The sequence below is a fragment of the Garra rufa genome, chromosome 17 (genome assembly GCF_049309525.1).
Source record: "Garra rufa chromosome 17, GarRuf1.0, whole genome shotgun sequence".
NCBI classification, from domain to species: domain Eukaryota; kingdom Metazoa; phylum Chordata; class Actinopteri; order Cypriniformes; family Cyprinidae; genus Garra; species Garra rufa.
In genome coordinates this window covers 29549022-29563812 of record NC_133377.1, presented here as the reverse complement: position 1 = coordinate 29563812, position 14791 = coordinate 29549022, and the positions used below count along the sequence as shown (strand labels likewise).

Genomic DNA, 14791 nt, shown 5'->3' with positions numbered 1-14791 from the left:
AGGTTATTAAACCCATAGCTACTGCTACACACCAAGGCAGCACAGAAGGCATGTGGCCATTACCATAGGACATTTTCTTACACATAGAAACGGCTAGAGTAAGTGCAAAGAAATTAAACTAAATTAAGGGACCATCAGACACTTAAAAGTTGAACTGTTTTGAACTTGAGATGGTATTAAATGCATTATGCTTGGGGGACTACACCATTTATTTTCCTAGTCTGCACCTGATGCAACCACATTCAACACAAAATGTTTTACATGTGTCTTCTAGTATTATATTAACCCAATAAAGCTTACTTTATCATACAAGTTTCTGAGGCCTCGAAATTATCAACATGATCAATTTTGCTAAAAAATCTGCTGTAAATAATCGACTACATGAATTGTCATCTGATTGATAGAATTACACTAAAAGGCCTTTTAAAAGTATTCATGGTACACGTTTTGCTGTAAAATTTTCTACTGACTTTTAAAAATTAAACAATCATTGTTAGTAATATTTTAAGATGAACACTTACTGGATTGAAACAGTTTAGGCTCACTTGATTATTCATAAATATTAGAAAAGTTGTTCAAACGTATTCAAATAATTAAATTAAACCCATCAGATTAGACAGCAGAGTTTGCCCTCATAAACTACAGAGCATTTAAATATCTTAATACACATTATTGGGAAAACATTTACATGAAATTATGCAAGTAGTTTGCTATAATCAGGGGTGCACATAAGTGGTGCGCATGCGCGACCAACATAAAAAAAAAAAATGCTCTTTGTAAATAAGTTTAGACCGCATATTTGCGTACCAACATGGTTGACAGATGTTAGCGTACAATAACCATTTTAGAGCGACAAACTAATACTGTATATGATTCCTATTCAAACTCAAAGCATAAATCTAGGCCATCCGCTGCAGTTTTCAAAGCAAAATGCAAAACAGTGACATTTCATTCAATGACGCTCTTCACTCGGCAGCACTAAACCCAGAAGCACATTTACTATCCAGCAACCCGCCAAAATAAAAGCTTGTTGCTTTTAAGTTTGAAATAGATGAAAATTCATATAAAAATAAATATCAGCATTCTAAGTGTATTACTTCTTTTACTTTAAAATATAACAGTGTTAGAACACTTTATTTTTTTATTTTTATTTAAAAAAAAAATTTATCTTACAGTTTTATTTAATGGGTCACACTATGTGAAGTGTAAGCACCAAATCAAATCAAATGGGAACCAGGCTGAAAAATGTATGTGCACCCCTGGCTATAATGTTATAAAGGCTTACAAGCTATCAGAATGTAGTCTTACTTTTTGGCCATATCAATATTAGCAACTGCACCAAATTGCATATATTTGCAGTTTTGGGCCTCTTAAAAAAAATTAAGTATCCATATAAAAGCCTCAGGTATCAAATATAACACTCAAAAAGCAAAACACCTCTTTTGTACGTGTAAAGGTTCAACTAACAGCTGTAAAAATAACACTATTATATGACAGCCTTCACAGAGTTAGCAAACATAATACATCACATTGACTCGAAACACTTCGCTCATCATACGATCGATACATTGATATAGCCTTTAAATTAGTCTCCATGCTTCATATATCGCAGCTACGGTTTACGGTGACGGCAAACAATCCCAGACTTTTACCGGTAATAAAATATACAGTAACGACTGCTGCAAACATACAGAGCCCAAATTTTGAGAAAAGGGGGAGAACGTTTGAGTGAGTAAAGGAGTTTGTAGCTCCACTTTATTAAAAACCTCTAAATTATAAACATCATGGTCTCAAGCTCACTAAAATAAGTAAAGCAAATGATACAAAGACATAAAACATGCAATTCATGGTTGTAGTAGACAGTTTAACAACTTTCGCCTCAGTGGAAAATTGACCAGCACAAGTTTATCTAGGATGCCCATTTCCCTCCCAGGAACGTGACACGTGGAATATTCCTCACATAAAGCCACACAACCAAAAAACGAGGCACAAAACAACTCTGGGTCGTCTTCACATTTAATGACAGGTGCAGTTTGACATGGATGCAGATTGACTCATTTCATATGATGCTTAGACTCAATGACTGGCTCTCATTGATGCATAACCAAAAACATAAGTTTTAATAAATAAGGCAGGTGTTTAAAAAAATGTTTTTACCAAATAGTTGGTGTCCACAGTAGGTTTCTTAAAGCTCATTATATTGAGTTGGCTAGGGGAAAAAAAAAAAAAAGACCAAAAGCACTCCATTATATGACATGTTGCTGACTAAACCTATGATGGAAAGCACTGCGAGTGGCCATTTTAATTGTAGTTATTGTCGACTCTAATGTTTCTTTAAATCATTACATTTAATCCACCATCAAGGAGGTAATGACCTACCACTGTAATAATACATTTAAATGTAACCGGTAGTTGGGAAGCCCCCCAGGCCTAATTTTACATATAACTAGGGGAGAACTAAGGGGTCTCAGCCCCTCCCAGCTCCCCCAGTATTTCAAACACTGGAGGAATCGGTCATGGCCGTAAAAGCTGAGGAAACAATGCCAGCGCACAATGCAGTTTTTGAATCTGAACTGATTCCTATGATCACTTTTGTGGACTTCTGTAAGGCTCTATTCACCCACAGCGCAACAGGAAAGGAACGAGAAAGAGGGACGAGAAAATGCGAGCATGTCATGCAAGTTTTCAAAGGGTCAGCGAGAGCTCGTCTCAAGCTCACATGAAAAGCGGCAGGGCAAAGAGCGGCGTACTGAGCCGTACACGCGAACGCTTCTACAGATAGTTTGATCTGATAAGTGAAGGACAATAACAATGGGTTACTAGGTGTAAAGGTTTTTTTTTTTTACTAAGCATCATACGCTTTTATTAGATCTGATATAGACTGGCGTCCATACTAAACAAGAAAAGCCACATAGTGACCAACCATCCAGAGCACAAATAGCAGACATTTTCCAATTGCACATTAGCACGTTACGTGATTTTTCTAAGTCTACAATCACATGGTGAGGCTTCTCAAAGCTCAGACCTCAGAAAATTCAAGTCACACACCTATAAAACGACCACAGACAACAGGCTACCTTCTAAAAGACTGCTTGGAACATCTCTGATTTAATAAATATGAAGGATAATTGCTTGAAACACAAAAATGTATTTATTGGAGAGTGTATGCAGTCATTTGGTCCAAGATGTCAAATTTTAGAACATTACTCAAGAGGGTTGGTGGCTCAAATACCAACGCTTCTGAGGTGTAGCGGTGAGCTAGCAAGTCACTGTACTGCTTCAACATCACAGCTCATAGGAGACCCTTCACCTTAGAGAACTGGGGGGGGGGGGGGCAGAAAGAAAGCGGCACTTACTTCCCACTGCATGTGAGGTGGGATATTCCTGATCTGCAGCTTGCAGCTCCTGCAAAAAACAGAGAGTGGTCATTGTAAAATTACACAAGGCAATAAATCACAAGTCAGTCATATTTGGACTAAAACAGTCCAAACTCTTACAAGCCACATTCAATACTCTGGTGGGAGAAAAAAAAAAACCCAAAACAAAACAGCATTTAGGTCTGACTGGGAGCACCCAGAAGAGGAAGAATTGAGTATATCATCTCTATAATACACTCTAAAAAAAAGCTGGGTTATTTTTTTTTTTGTAAACCCAAATGATGGGTTCAGTCTGTTGGGTCATTTTATTGGGTTATTTTAAATATTTTACCCAGGTGCTGGGTAGTTTTATTCCACTCTAAAAAATGATGGGTTATATTTAACCCAAACACTGGGTTCAGCTTGTTGGGTCATTTTATTGGGAGATTTTTTTTCCCTCACTTTTTACCCAAGTGCTGGGTAGTTTTTCCTGTAACTAAGCTGCTGGGTCATTTTTAATGCTGGGTGTTTTTTTTTTTCTACCCAACCACTGAGTTGAGCCTCTCTTACAGTCAGAGCGCAGGCTTTTTGCATCCTCTACAGGAGAGAGCGCCGCCATGCACTTCTTCAGCAAAATAAAGGTTTGTATAAAAATAAAGGTTTTACCTTGCATAACAAACTGATTTTATTCGTTATAACACTGAATTTAATGTAATGTTAAAATGTGTTGTCTAATCTCAAGTACTGTTTGTTTATGGGCAGGTTATGGAGTCAGTCACGGCATCTTTCAGCTACGAGTGAAACGAGAGTGGCGGTACTAGGTTCATGGTTTCACTGGCGAACAGCAGCCCATCACCGGCTCAGATTTCAGCAACACCAGCATGAGAATTAGCACTATTTTGGTGAAAAGTGATTACAGAGAACAGCTGAATACACTTAAATTAAAATGCTACTTATGTTACATTTTTATATTTTTTTAAATGATTGTTAAACAAGTTTAATGGCTTGTAATATTGTAAACTATGCTGTATTCACCCAAATAAATTCAATTTGTCTTACATTTTTGTCCATGGGTGTTCTTGTTTAATAATACATGTTCATCTTTTGATTATTGCTGTTGCCTCTATAATTGTTTGTGAATTTTAATTTTAAGCACATTTTAAGCCAGCAATATAATATTTTTTAAACAATAGTTGACTTAAATAAAACAACCCAGCATATTGGGTAAAACAAATAAAACCACCATGCAAAAACCATTGCTCTGCAATTTCATTTATACATCCAAAATAAGTCACCTGACCATATGCTACAAGTTTTTGCAAATTAGGGAACTAGTTATAGGCAAAATTAGCAAACAATCAGCAATTCATCAGACACAAGAGAAGAAAACCAGCGATTTTGTGAGCTGCTAAGCCACCGAAGCGTACTGGAGTTCATCAACTTCGGCAAACACAACTTGGGATTTGTTTTTTTTAATGACTAGGTGCCTAACCAAAACCAGTCAACTAATATCACCCATGAGTCTGATTGAAATTGGGGTTTATAAATCAAAATAGTTGATACAGAAAGGCTGCATATCATATTTATGGAACTATATGTGAAAGAGGTAATCAGGTACAGTACAGTAAAGGGTAAAAGTCCAACAACTTGCTAATTTGCCTGGAAATCGACTGATATGTACACCGATTAGCGTCACAGAAAGGGAAAATTAACCCATTCAACTTGCCAGAAATGGCGGAGTCCATTTCAAAGTCTCTTTGACAGCAGTTTCCTTTAAAACTCATTCAATACAATCCACTTCACCTTGGAATCTCAGAAAGTCTTATCAAGCTTGATTTAAATAGGCCTTAGCTTTTGCACAAAAAAGCCTGAAAATTTCTAAACAAAGTAAAAATCCACAGACGTTTTTTTTACCTTTTATATGTCAGCTGCCAAACACCTTTTTGACTCGTATCTCGATTCAAACATCCCAAAGAAAGCACGCAAACTAGTGATTTTAAGCAAGCATGTACATGAACAACCCCAGATGTGCGTTAATTAACCTTCAGTTGTAGATGTAGATTGATTTTGCATATCTAGCAGACAGATAAAACCTGACTATACAAGACGTCTTTACGTCTGAGGTGTTTGGCATATTGCCACGTTCCTTGATTTCACAAATGCTGACATGAAGATAATGTGATAAACGTAGGGTCAACTTAAAGGGATTTTTATATGACGGAAAGGCTAAGTTCAAACACCATCACACCAAAGGTGACATTTTTATGATTAGAAACGTATAATTCTACACTGACGTTGACAAAACCAACTGTCAACTAAATTCATTTATGAATTAACTATAATTTATCAATGAACGTAATAGCTGTGCAAGCTCACTGAGGAAGATACAACAGAATCACCTATAACCGTCAGGAACTCAGACACAGCATTTAATGTTTACATCACTACGAGTACAACTAACAAGCCAACTTGGCTACAATCCCAATGTAAACCGCACAAATGAATCATTCAATGGCGAAAAAAACAAAACAAAAAACAGCCATAGAAACATTAAATGTTACCTATTTCCTATTACCTATTTGAATTTCTTAAGGCCTAGAACTAAGGGTTAAAAAAGGGACAATCTTTATTTCTGCTTTGGATTAAATTAGAAATGACAACACAGCATTATTAGCTTCATTCAGGTTTATTTATGGCCTGTAAATATGCCAATCTGCACTGTAAAATTATTTTTAATGGTGATACTGTTTTTATAGACCAAAATAGGATTCATTAATGTCTAAGTTTTGGTGCAGCGACTGTGAAAGATCTATAACTGCCCGACTCCAAAGTTCACGCTGTCTATATTTGCGTATTTACTCACTAACATTAACAAGAACAGAATGTACAGAAGACATGAGAACAAACATGCCTCTACCTGAACAGGTAGACACACTAACCCTCTCACACTCACACTTTTATGTCCGTCACACATGCACATATATTGAGGCCTAAATAGTGCGCAATAATAGGGGACTTACAGCACACTGGCGTTAAAGAAACTGATCTACCATAATAGAGCAATTGACGTCGCCACACATACGTGCTTCAAGCAATCAGCATGCATCAACAATTCTGAGTGCTTTATAACATCAACGGTTGATCCGTAATATTTATTTACCGTATGGTTACAAGTAATCATAAAATCAGCTTCTACCTCTCTAAAAGACAGTAAACATAAAAAAAAAAGACAACTTGCAGTGTGCAAGTTGTTTTAATTACAAAAGTGAGAAAACAGATGGATGACCCTGATTTAAGTTAACTGTTGACATGAAAGATACTGCAAGGATTTGAGGAATATTTAAGCGGAGCTTGTGAAATTTCACTTGGGCATAAAGCTAAAAATCTATTTTTTTATTTTATGTAAATTGCACAGAAACAAATTTAAAGAGCAAAGCAAAACTACACTGCTGTCTAAATAAACAACTTGCTCTCCAATTCAGAACTTTGTAGCAACTAATTTCAGAAGTCAAACAGCAGTCATATACCATGTTGCTTCTGCAAAATGGAAAATGCATGTTTATGCAAATAATATCTGAAGACCATCCAAAAAAAATAAACAAAAAATGCTGGTTCACACTCCCACCATTAACTACTGCAAAAATTGAAATAAAACACTGTTTCGCCTAGAAATTAAAACAAGTTCATTCAAATACTCATTGATATATTAATTCCCAAAATTAAAACTACACTGTCTATCCTAGCTATGCAACGCTATATAGAGTAAGGCCCAGAGACGAAGCTGAAGTTGCACATGCTCTAAGGGACATTTGCACTCATGAAGAGTGTAGATGTCAAGAGGAGAACAATCACTTGGAGTCATCTCAGGAATTATCAAAATGCAGCACAACTTGCATTCAACATCTCCGTGTGATTCCTGGACAGGTTTTCCCCAGCGTGTTTATGGTGTCAAAAATCCAAGGCAACGCAATCCAAATTTGATTCTGTAAACTATAACCAGTGAGGCAAAAATACCACAGGTAGTTTAGCGCGTATGCTAATTTTTAACAGGGAACAGCTCCCTGAGAGAAAACATGGGAAAACAGTTTATTTAATAATAAACAAATAATACTGAGTTTCAAATTATGGGTTGTGAGCGATACTACAAAATACGAGAAGCTGTCCATGCTTCACTAAAAATCCACTGTGGCAAAAAGCTCTGACAGCATTACATAACCTAAAACGGCAATACACACATTCACCATTTAATCTAAAAAAAACTTAGCTTACACACACACACAAGCGAATCAAATCTACTAAAAAGGCACAGAGTTAATAAAGAAAACACTACCACGCAGCTGAATGATCAGAGAGACATGTGTGAGACTAGTGAAAAGGGGAAAAAAAGCCAAGGCCAAGCATATAGGTGTATGCAACGGGGTAAGTGACTTTTTTTTTTTTTTTTTTTAAGAAAAACACACACACTACTACTTAAATGTAAAAAAAAAAAAAAACGTAATGTCATTTGGTAAAACTTTACATTTTATTTTAAATTCAACTTTAGCTAAAAGTACAGCCGTACGACATTCCAGGTTTTATGTATGAATTAAAAACTTCCCTTCTCTTTTGAGGAATTTGCTGGGATTGGTGTGCTTTTCCAGGCCTGGTCTGCATTCCGGTGGGAATGCAATATGGAATGTTCTCCTACAGCAGATTAAGCTATAGGAGCAAGAAGGGAGTGTGTGCGTTTGTGTATGTGTGTGTGTGTGTGTGTGTGGTTAGGACGGGGGTGGGGTGTTAGTGCCCCATTTCAGGGTAACAGAAACTCTCTCTGCCCCAGGGGGTGGGGTCTGGTTACCATGGTAACAGGTTAGCCTACAGACAAGAAAGGGAAAAGGGGTGGGGGTTCGGTTGTGACGTAACGGAAGTGGAGGGCATCTTCGTTTACTTCAAAATCCAACGGACACGCAACATAACTGCCTCCGTGTGCACGCGTGTATGAACATACATAGTACAATGTGGGGGTTGGGGGAGACTTCCCACCACAAACACTCCTGGAGGAACCAGGAAACATGGGCGAATGTAATTCACAAGCCAGTGACTCAATCACGAGAACTCACAACTCGGCCTGAATTGAGACACTTCAATATTTCACTTTAGAGTGAAAATGGAGATCATTTCAACCATAGTTGACATTAATGCACAAGTTTAAATTTTTTTAGAAAAAAATAAGATTGCAATAAACGCATTACCACAAATAATAATAATTTTAAAAAACTATACACTATTTAACCGAAATTCACTCTAATAAAAACAGAGCAGGATTGAAGCGTAAACCAATAAAAATAAATTAGGAAATATAATTAGACATTTAGGTTGAACGTGATACTCCACACTAAATTAAAAATTATTTTTTAAATTTTAGGCAACTTAAACCAAATTTTAAATTAAATGCAAAACACCTAGCTATATTATTTACTTCCAGAGTGCAATCATAGCATTAATATTTGTCACTCACAACAATTTCTATTTTTTTTAAAATATGATTTATGACACGGCAAAGTTAGCAAGGCTGCATTATTAAATAAAATCTTACAAAACAACTAAAACTCACTGTCCACGCAAAGCTTCAAACTTTTTCCACACACAGAGTATCTGTTCAAGCTGAAGACCCTTTTCCCACACTCTCTTCTAGCAGTTGGGGCCCCCCTTTAAGCCACACGTGTGCATGCAAACACACACACATACAGTGCGAGCTCTGAGCAAAAACGGCTACGCTGGTAATCGAGGAAGCTAGCAATAAGAAAGAAAAATGGCGTATGAAACTGAACTGCTAAAGGCCAATGGGCTGTCCATGCAGCCTCTGCTTAGTGTACACACAAGCCCGGTTGAAGAACGGTGTCACAATCATTATGTTTTGAACGTATGAGACATCTCAGCTATGCTAATTCTCCATTAAAAGTAAAAGCATATATTAATGCAAGTTATTGTAAATGCTAAAGTGAATATTTATACACAATATTAGCAAGTCCCGTGCCCATACAGCCAAGTACACACCCTGACCAAACTACAGCTTCCAGAAAACGGCTCCATAACATGCACACCACCCCTTGGTACATTCACACACATACACACACAAACTAAAGGGGCCAAACTTTACCCAACTTTTATGTTTTGTGTGTGTGTGTGTAAAGGTGGGCAGGGCCTAAGCCGAGACTCATATGATAGAATGCAAGATCACTCCCATCATGCATTTCACTATACTTAGCTCTTATTGGCTCACAGTTCAAACTTACATACACAACCTCTGACCTGCTCCTATCAACATTTATTGCACATGTGCAGCACACTAAATAAATGTTATACACTTAAATTATAGTGTTTCTATAATTTACACACTGAACTCAGCATATTAAGAGTTTTTTTGATTCACTGTTAGTTTTTAAAATTAAATAGCAAATAAATGGTTCACATGTCAGCTGGCCCATCAAGAATCGCCTTATAATTGAGCTAAGCTCAACATGTGTTTAACCATTACGAAATTTAAACAAATAATATTAAAATACAGGCCTGCTGTAATCAAAATAAACAAGTCACAAACACTACGTGGCATTATTTTAAATTAAACGTGCTAAATGCTTAAACATATCGTGCTTGACTAAACAAAACAACCATTAACTTAAACCGCGTACATTTTACGTGAAAACGGCGTTATTTTTGACTATTTAAAAAATATTACCCGCTAGATATTAATAAAATAAAAACACAAAACGCCTAGGAATTAATAAACAGCTTATATGTACATAGGGCGGTCGTAAATTGAAAATAAGGCGAATATTCATTATATCTGAACTCGTTACGTCAACTTAATTATTACAATAAAACTGCAACCCACTCGTACACGATTGGTAAACAGTGCTTTGTGGCTTAAACCACGTCTAGTCGTTATAGTTCCTGTGAACCCTCAAACCAGTTTTCGTGACAAGACCTCGACCCTTGCAGTCCACGCGCGCTGAGGAGTCCATCTCGTGCCTGAGCAGCGCGCGAGGAGGGGAAAGAGGGGGCGGAAGCACTGAGCGGCATGACTGAATAGTAGTTTCTTCTTAAATGGACGCCACAGCAAGCATGGCTCCATAAATGCACATCCATGTGCAACGTGAGGTCCCAGTTACAACGTTTGCGTTCTCACTTTGCACACCTCTGCTGCGTTTCTTGCTACGTTTTGTCAAGGCCTAAAGGCCCAGCAATTTGTGAATTCAGCATATCAAGGGCCTCAGATATATTACAAAAATCTACATTCCGCACGCTGACATTGAGGTTAAAATCAGTATCTTACACACTTTTTTTGCTACAAAACAAGCCTGTGGATTTACATTAAAAACAGATACATAAAACACACCGTCACCACCCTATTCTTGAATTTCGTACGTAATGTACGTAAAATAAATCAGGTGTGTCATTTGAATGATTAAAAACAACAAAAAGGCCGATTTCAAATCAGGGCTTGTGAGGAAAAAATATTTAAAGATATCAACTCGAAACAAAAACGTGGACTCAGCCATTTTTAGATGAAATTGCGCAAATGAGGCTTACCTTTGTCGTTTAGGGACAGAGTGCTCCACTTCTAAGACTTTTCCGTGGAGTTCTACTTTCCCTGAAAAATATTAATTGTATTTTAATAAACCACATTTTTATTTCAAACAAAATGTCTATTGTGTGTCAAAATGTGTGAAAGTGCAAAAAAATTAAAAATGCTATTACGTTACGTGTACAGAAACTACACTGACATATACGATTTGAAGAACGTCTTCACGACATCCTCAAGCAAAATCAGTTTTAATTAAAATAAATAAATAAATAAAAATCATGCATACAAAAATTCCCAGAGGTTAAACATGGAAGACAAATTTGCCCCCACGCTTGCGCGAAGGCCTCAGCTACGAGCAGGGAGCCACTGACTTGTTTAAGAAAATCACGAAAATGCTTACTGACTTATACGCCGTCTTTATGGCAAATATTGCAGCCTTGACACAATTTACACTCATTCCAAACGTAATAAGCTCGTATTGGAGAGACAAGGGAGTAGTCGAAAGGCCTACAAGCCACCAATGCAACCCAACCACCTGGTGTTCTGGAGCTCGTAATTACAGCGATAAAAGTGATACATTTTTACAATGGCAAAGTTCGCAAAACCACCAATTCTGTATAACACTTTAGGTCACTTCCACAAAGTGCTCCACGGGCTCCGAGAGCCACACGAAACACCAAGAGCGTTTTAATTCAAATTAATAGTGTGCAAGCACTCGCCGCTTGGATATCTGAGTTGTTAAACACATTATTTCGCATTTCGCCATGTATATGCGAGCAACGCTGCAACTTTGATGGACAGTTGCCGTTCAGTTATTTTGATACTAAAGCGAGACTAAAGCCCGTGGTTTAAAAAAACTGAAAGTGAATAGTCTACACTTGCTCAGCGTACGAACACATCCCTGCTTTGCATAGGCGTTTAATCGTTAAACGCGACCGTTGCGTGTGCATTGCAATTCATTCGGAGGGTGGACAAAATCACATACGCACAAAAAAAGTCTCACCTGAAAGAGTGTCAATGGCCCTCATCGCTACCTTTTCGTCGGGGCAATCCACAAACGCGTAGCCACTTTTTACGAGAAAGGGTGCACTGAAAGGTATCTTCCACTGCTCAAAGATACTTTCCAAGTCCAGCGCGCTTGCCTGCTCGCTCACGTTCCCAATGTAAAGCTTATTCATTTTGTTGTATACGGAAAAGAGCGACCGTGTTGCAGAGGGGCAGCCCTTTATCGCGTCGCTCGGATGGGCAGTGTTTGGAGAGAGAGAACCGCACTGTCGCTCAGCGGAGGGTCTGGGAGTGTTCTCCCAATCACTCCAAGCTACTGAGATATTTGATGGACGAGATCGCCGCCGTGGTTGCGCGCACTCGCGTTTCCTCTTGATTTAAGCGAGCTCAATTATTTATTCCGTCACCTCTGCGAGGCAAGGGCCGGGAGGAAAATAGACAAAGTTTCTTTATTCTTTGGCGATGCGACTAAATTGTCACACACGTTTGTATAGGCACCGCCTCTTAATAACATCGAGAGAACGGGAAACAAAAAAAACCCTTAAGTTCTTCTGCCGTTTTCAATGAGCCACGTGTTCAAACTACAAATCAGTCCTGCACGTGAGGTGTCCCGGTTGCTCAATTAAGTGTCGGATTGGGGGAAATGGCACAGGGATGGCTGGGGTGGGGACAGATAGAGAGAGAGCGATGGTGAGAGAGAGAGAGAGCGAAAGAGAGAGAGGGATAGGGTAAAAACTCTCTACGTGCGTTTGCAGGGACCCCGTGCAAAAAGCTAGCGGTACTCGTTGTACCGTTCAATGATATTCCGTTCGGTGGACTTTTCTCTACTAATGCCGTTCTGCGCTCTTATTGGTTGTTGGTGGAGTTGTAAAGAGGCGTTGCACGCTCGCTCGCTCGCTCACAGCGCTTGAAAGCATCGCTCAGGCTTTATGGTGGGCTGCCATATAGGGGACGAAGGGGAGGGTCTGCCATTCATACAGCATCTACATCAGTTTTACTCTATTTTCTATACATTATATGACATGCATGCTATAGAATTATGGTAAACATCTAAACAATTGGAAGCACATTCAATCAAGCTTCTCTCCCATTTCGTGAAGAAAAATCCTACACGCGTAGGCTATAATTATTTACACAGCTACATTTGTGTTACTCCAACGCATCTTTTTCCTAACTACACGTACCTACGGTATTTGACAACTGTGGCCTAGTGTAACGTGACCTAACCAGATTGAACAAAGCGAATTATACACTTCCGGTGCCTAAAGAAAGGGGAGGGCCATGCGGAACATAGAAAAGTCGTAATGGCGAGTGGTTAAGGCGGGCCTCCTTCTGGCACAGCGGGGAGGAGATCATAGGCCTCTGTGTTGGTTCATGCAATATACTTTAGACTTCTTCTTCCCCGAAAATTTGCCACATTTCTTTGACTGTTCCACAGAAAAAGACTGGGGTTGCATAATATCTGGATTGTGCGGCCTGCAAATCGCTCGACCTTCCACGTAAAGCGGAGACATTTACGCTGGGCCCACGCCCTTATGCGCCTCTTTCTCTCGCTCCCCCTTTTTTTCTGTCTCATACATACACACATACACACATAGGTCGTGGTGGATTTCCCCCAACACATAAACAGATAAAGTCAGTTTTTCATAAATAATCAAGTTGTAAAATATTTGCATCGTACGTCTACGATAGGACACATTCGACAGTTTTCTGATAAATAGGGCGAATTCAGATTTTACGCCCTTAGAGGTATCGGCGGGATATACAACAGTACTTCAGAGGTTTTAAAAAAACAAAAATGACCAACAAATGCGCGTGCACAAGACCGATAGTAAAGGGTAACGTTATTTAGTAAAGAAAGACAATTTTCTGTTTACACGTTGGCATATCCTCGCAATTTAATTTGAGGGAATTTATGTAATTTATTTGCCATGTTACCTGGCGTTTAAATTAAATGGGAAATATTCCTAAAATATTTTCGTCTTTGATTTACCAAGCGCAACGATAAGCCTACACCTTTAATTTAATTTCGATTAAAGAAAAACTATGCTTGATACATTTTTTATTTATTTCTGTAACAACCATAAACATGCATATTGTTCAAGATAAAAAATATGATTTTAAATAAACACTGAATGTCCTCACGTTATATAATAGTAATGGTTTCGAATTAATTTCGTCCTTGTTTAACACCACTAATTAAACATTCCTCGTATCATGCACGTACATCTTTATTGAATTTTCCAGCTCTGGCCATCTTTGCAAAACAATTTTTTTTTTTTTTTGGCATAAGCAATTGCTGTTTCTCTCCCCCTCTCTCTCTCTCTTTTCTCTCGACGATTTACTTTTATCCCAAATTCTGTCTTACCAATATTTATTTAGCTTTTTTAACACATACAGACACACAGTGAATTAGAGTAAGCCGTACATCATGTTTTGCTCTATACCAGCAGTAAAACTGCCACGTCGCTCATTTAAAATCTTTTGTAGCCTACGAAGAGCCCTAAAATCCTAATTAAGTTGTTTTATAACTGAACTAAAACTAGCTTCTTTTATTGACATAAATATGAAGTTTAAATGGCATCTATAAGTGTAAAAAGTAAGAACATCTGATTTCTCAATGTGTTATTGTGGATAAAGTCAGACAGCATGGGCCTGGATGCCAGTAGTATAGCTCGCACAACTGAAATACTACTGTAGAATGGCACGCACATGATGTGGTCCTATTGGTCGAACAGGCGACCAATGAGAGCGCAGCTCCTTTCTGTTTTACTACTCTCGCTGACTGCTGCATCGACTGTTCATTCATTGGTTTTCATCCACAGCTCTTCGGTACAAATCCAGGCGCGAAAAAAGCCTATAT

General features: G+C 38.2%; 1 protein-coding gene across 4 annotated transcripts in view; it reads right to left on the bottom strand.

The window, feature by feature from the left end:
• The window catches only part of igf2bp3 (insulin-like growth factor 2 mRNA binding protein 3), a 35617-nt gene extending 23071 nt beyond the window's left edge, over positions 1–12546 (bottom strand). For 2 of the 4 annotated variants that reach the window (XM_073822008.1, XM_073822011.1), the window contains exons 1-3: positions 11927–12545; positions 10929–10989; positions 3357–3405 (exon numbers count right to left, since the gene is read on the bottom strand). In XM_073822008.1, coding sequence (XP_073678109.1) covers positions 3357–3405; positions 10929–10989; positions 11927–12101 — 285 coding nt within the window. In that variant the 5' untranslated portion in view covers positions 12102–12545. Of the gene's footprint in view, positions 1–3356; positions 3406–10928; positions 10990–11926 lie in introns of all 4 variants that reach the window. The other 2 variants (XM_073822009.1, XM_073822010.1) reach the window with 2 other exon arrangements.
• Positions 12547–14791: the final 2245 nt, after the last annotated feature.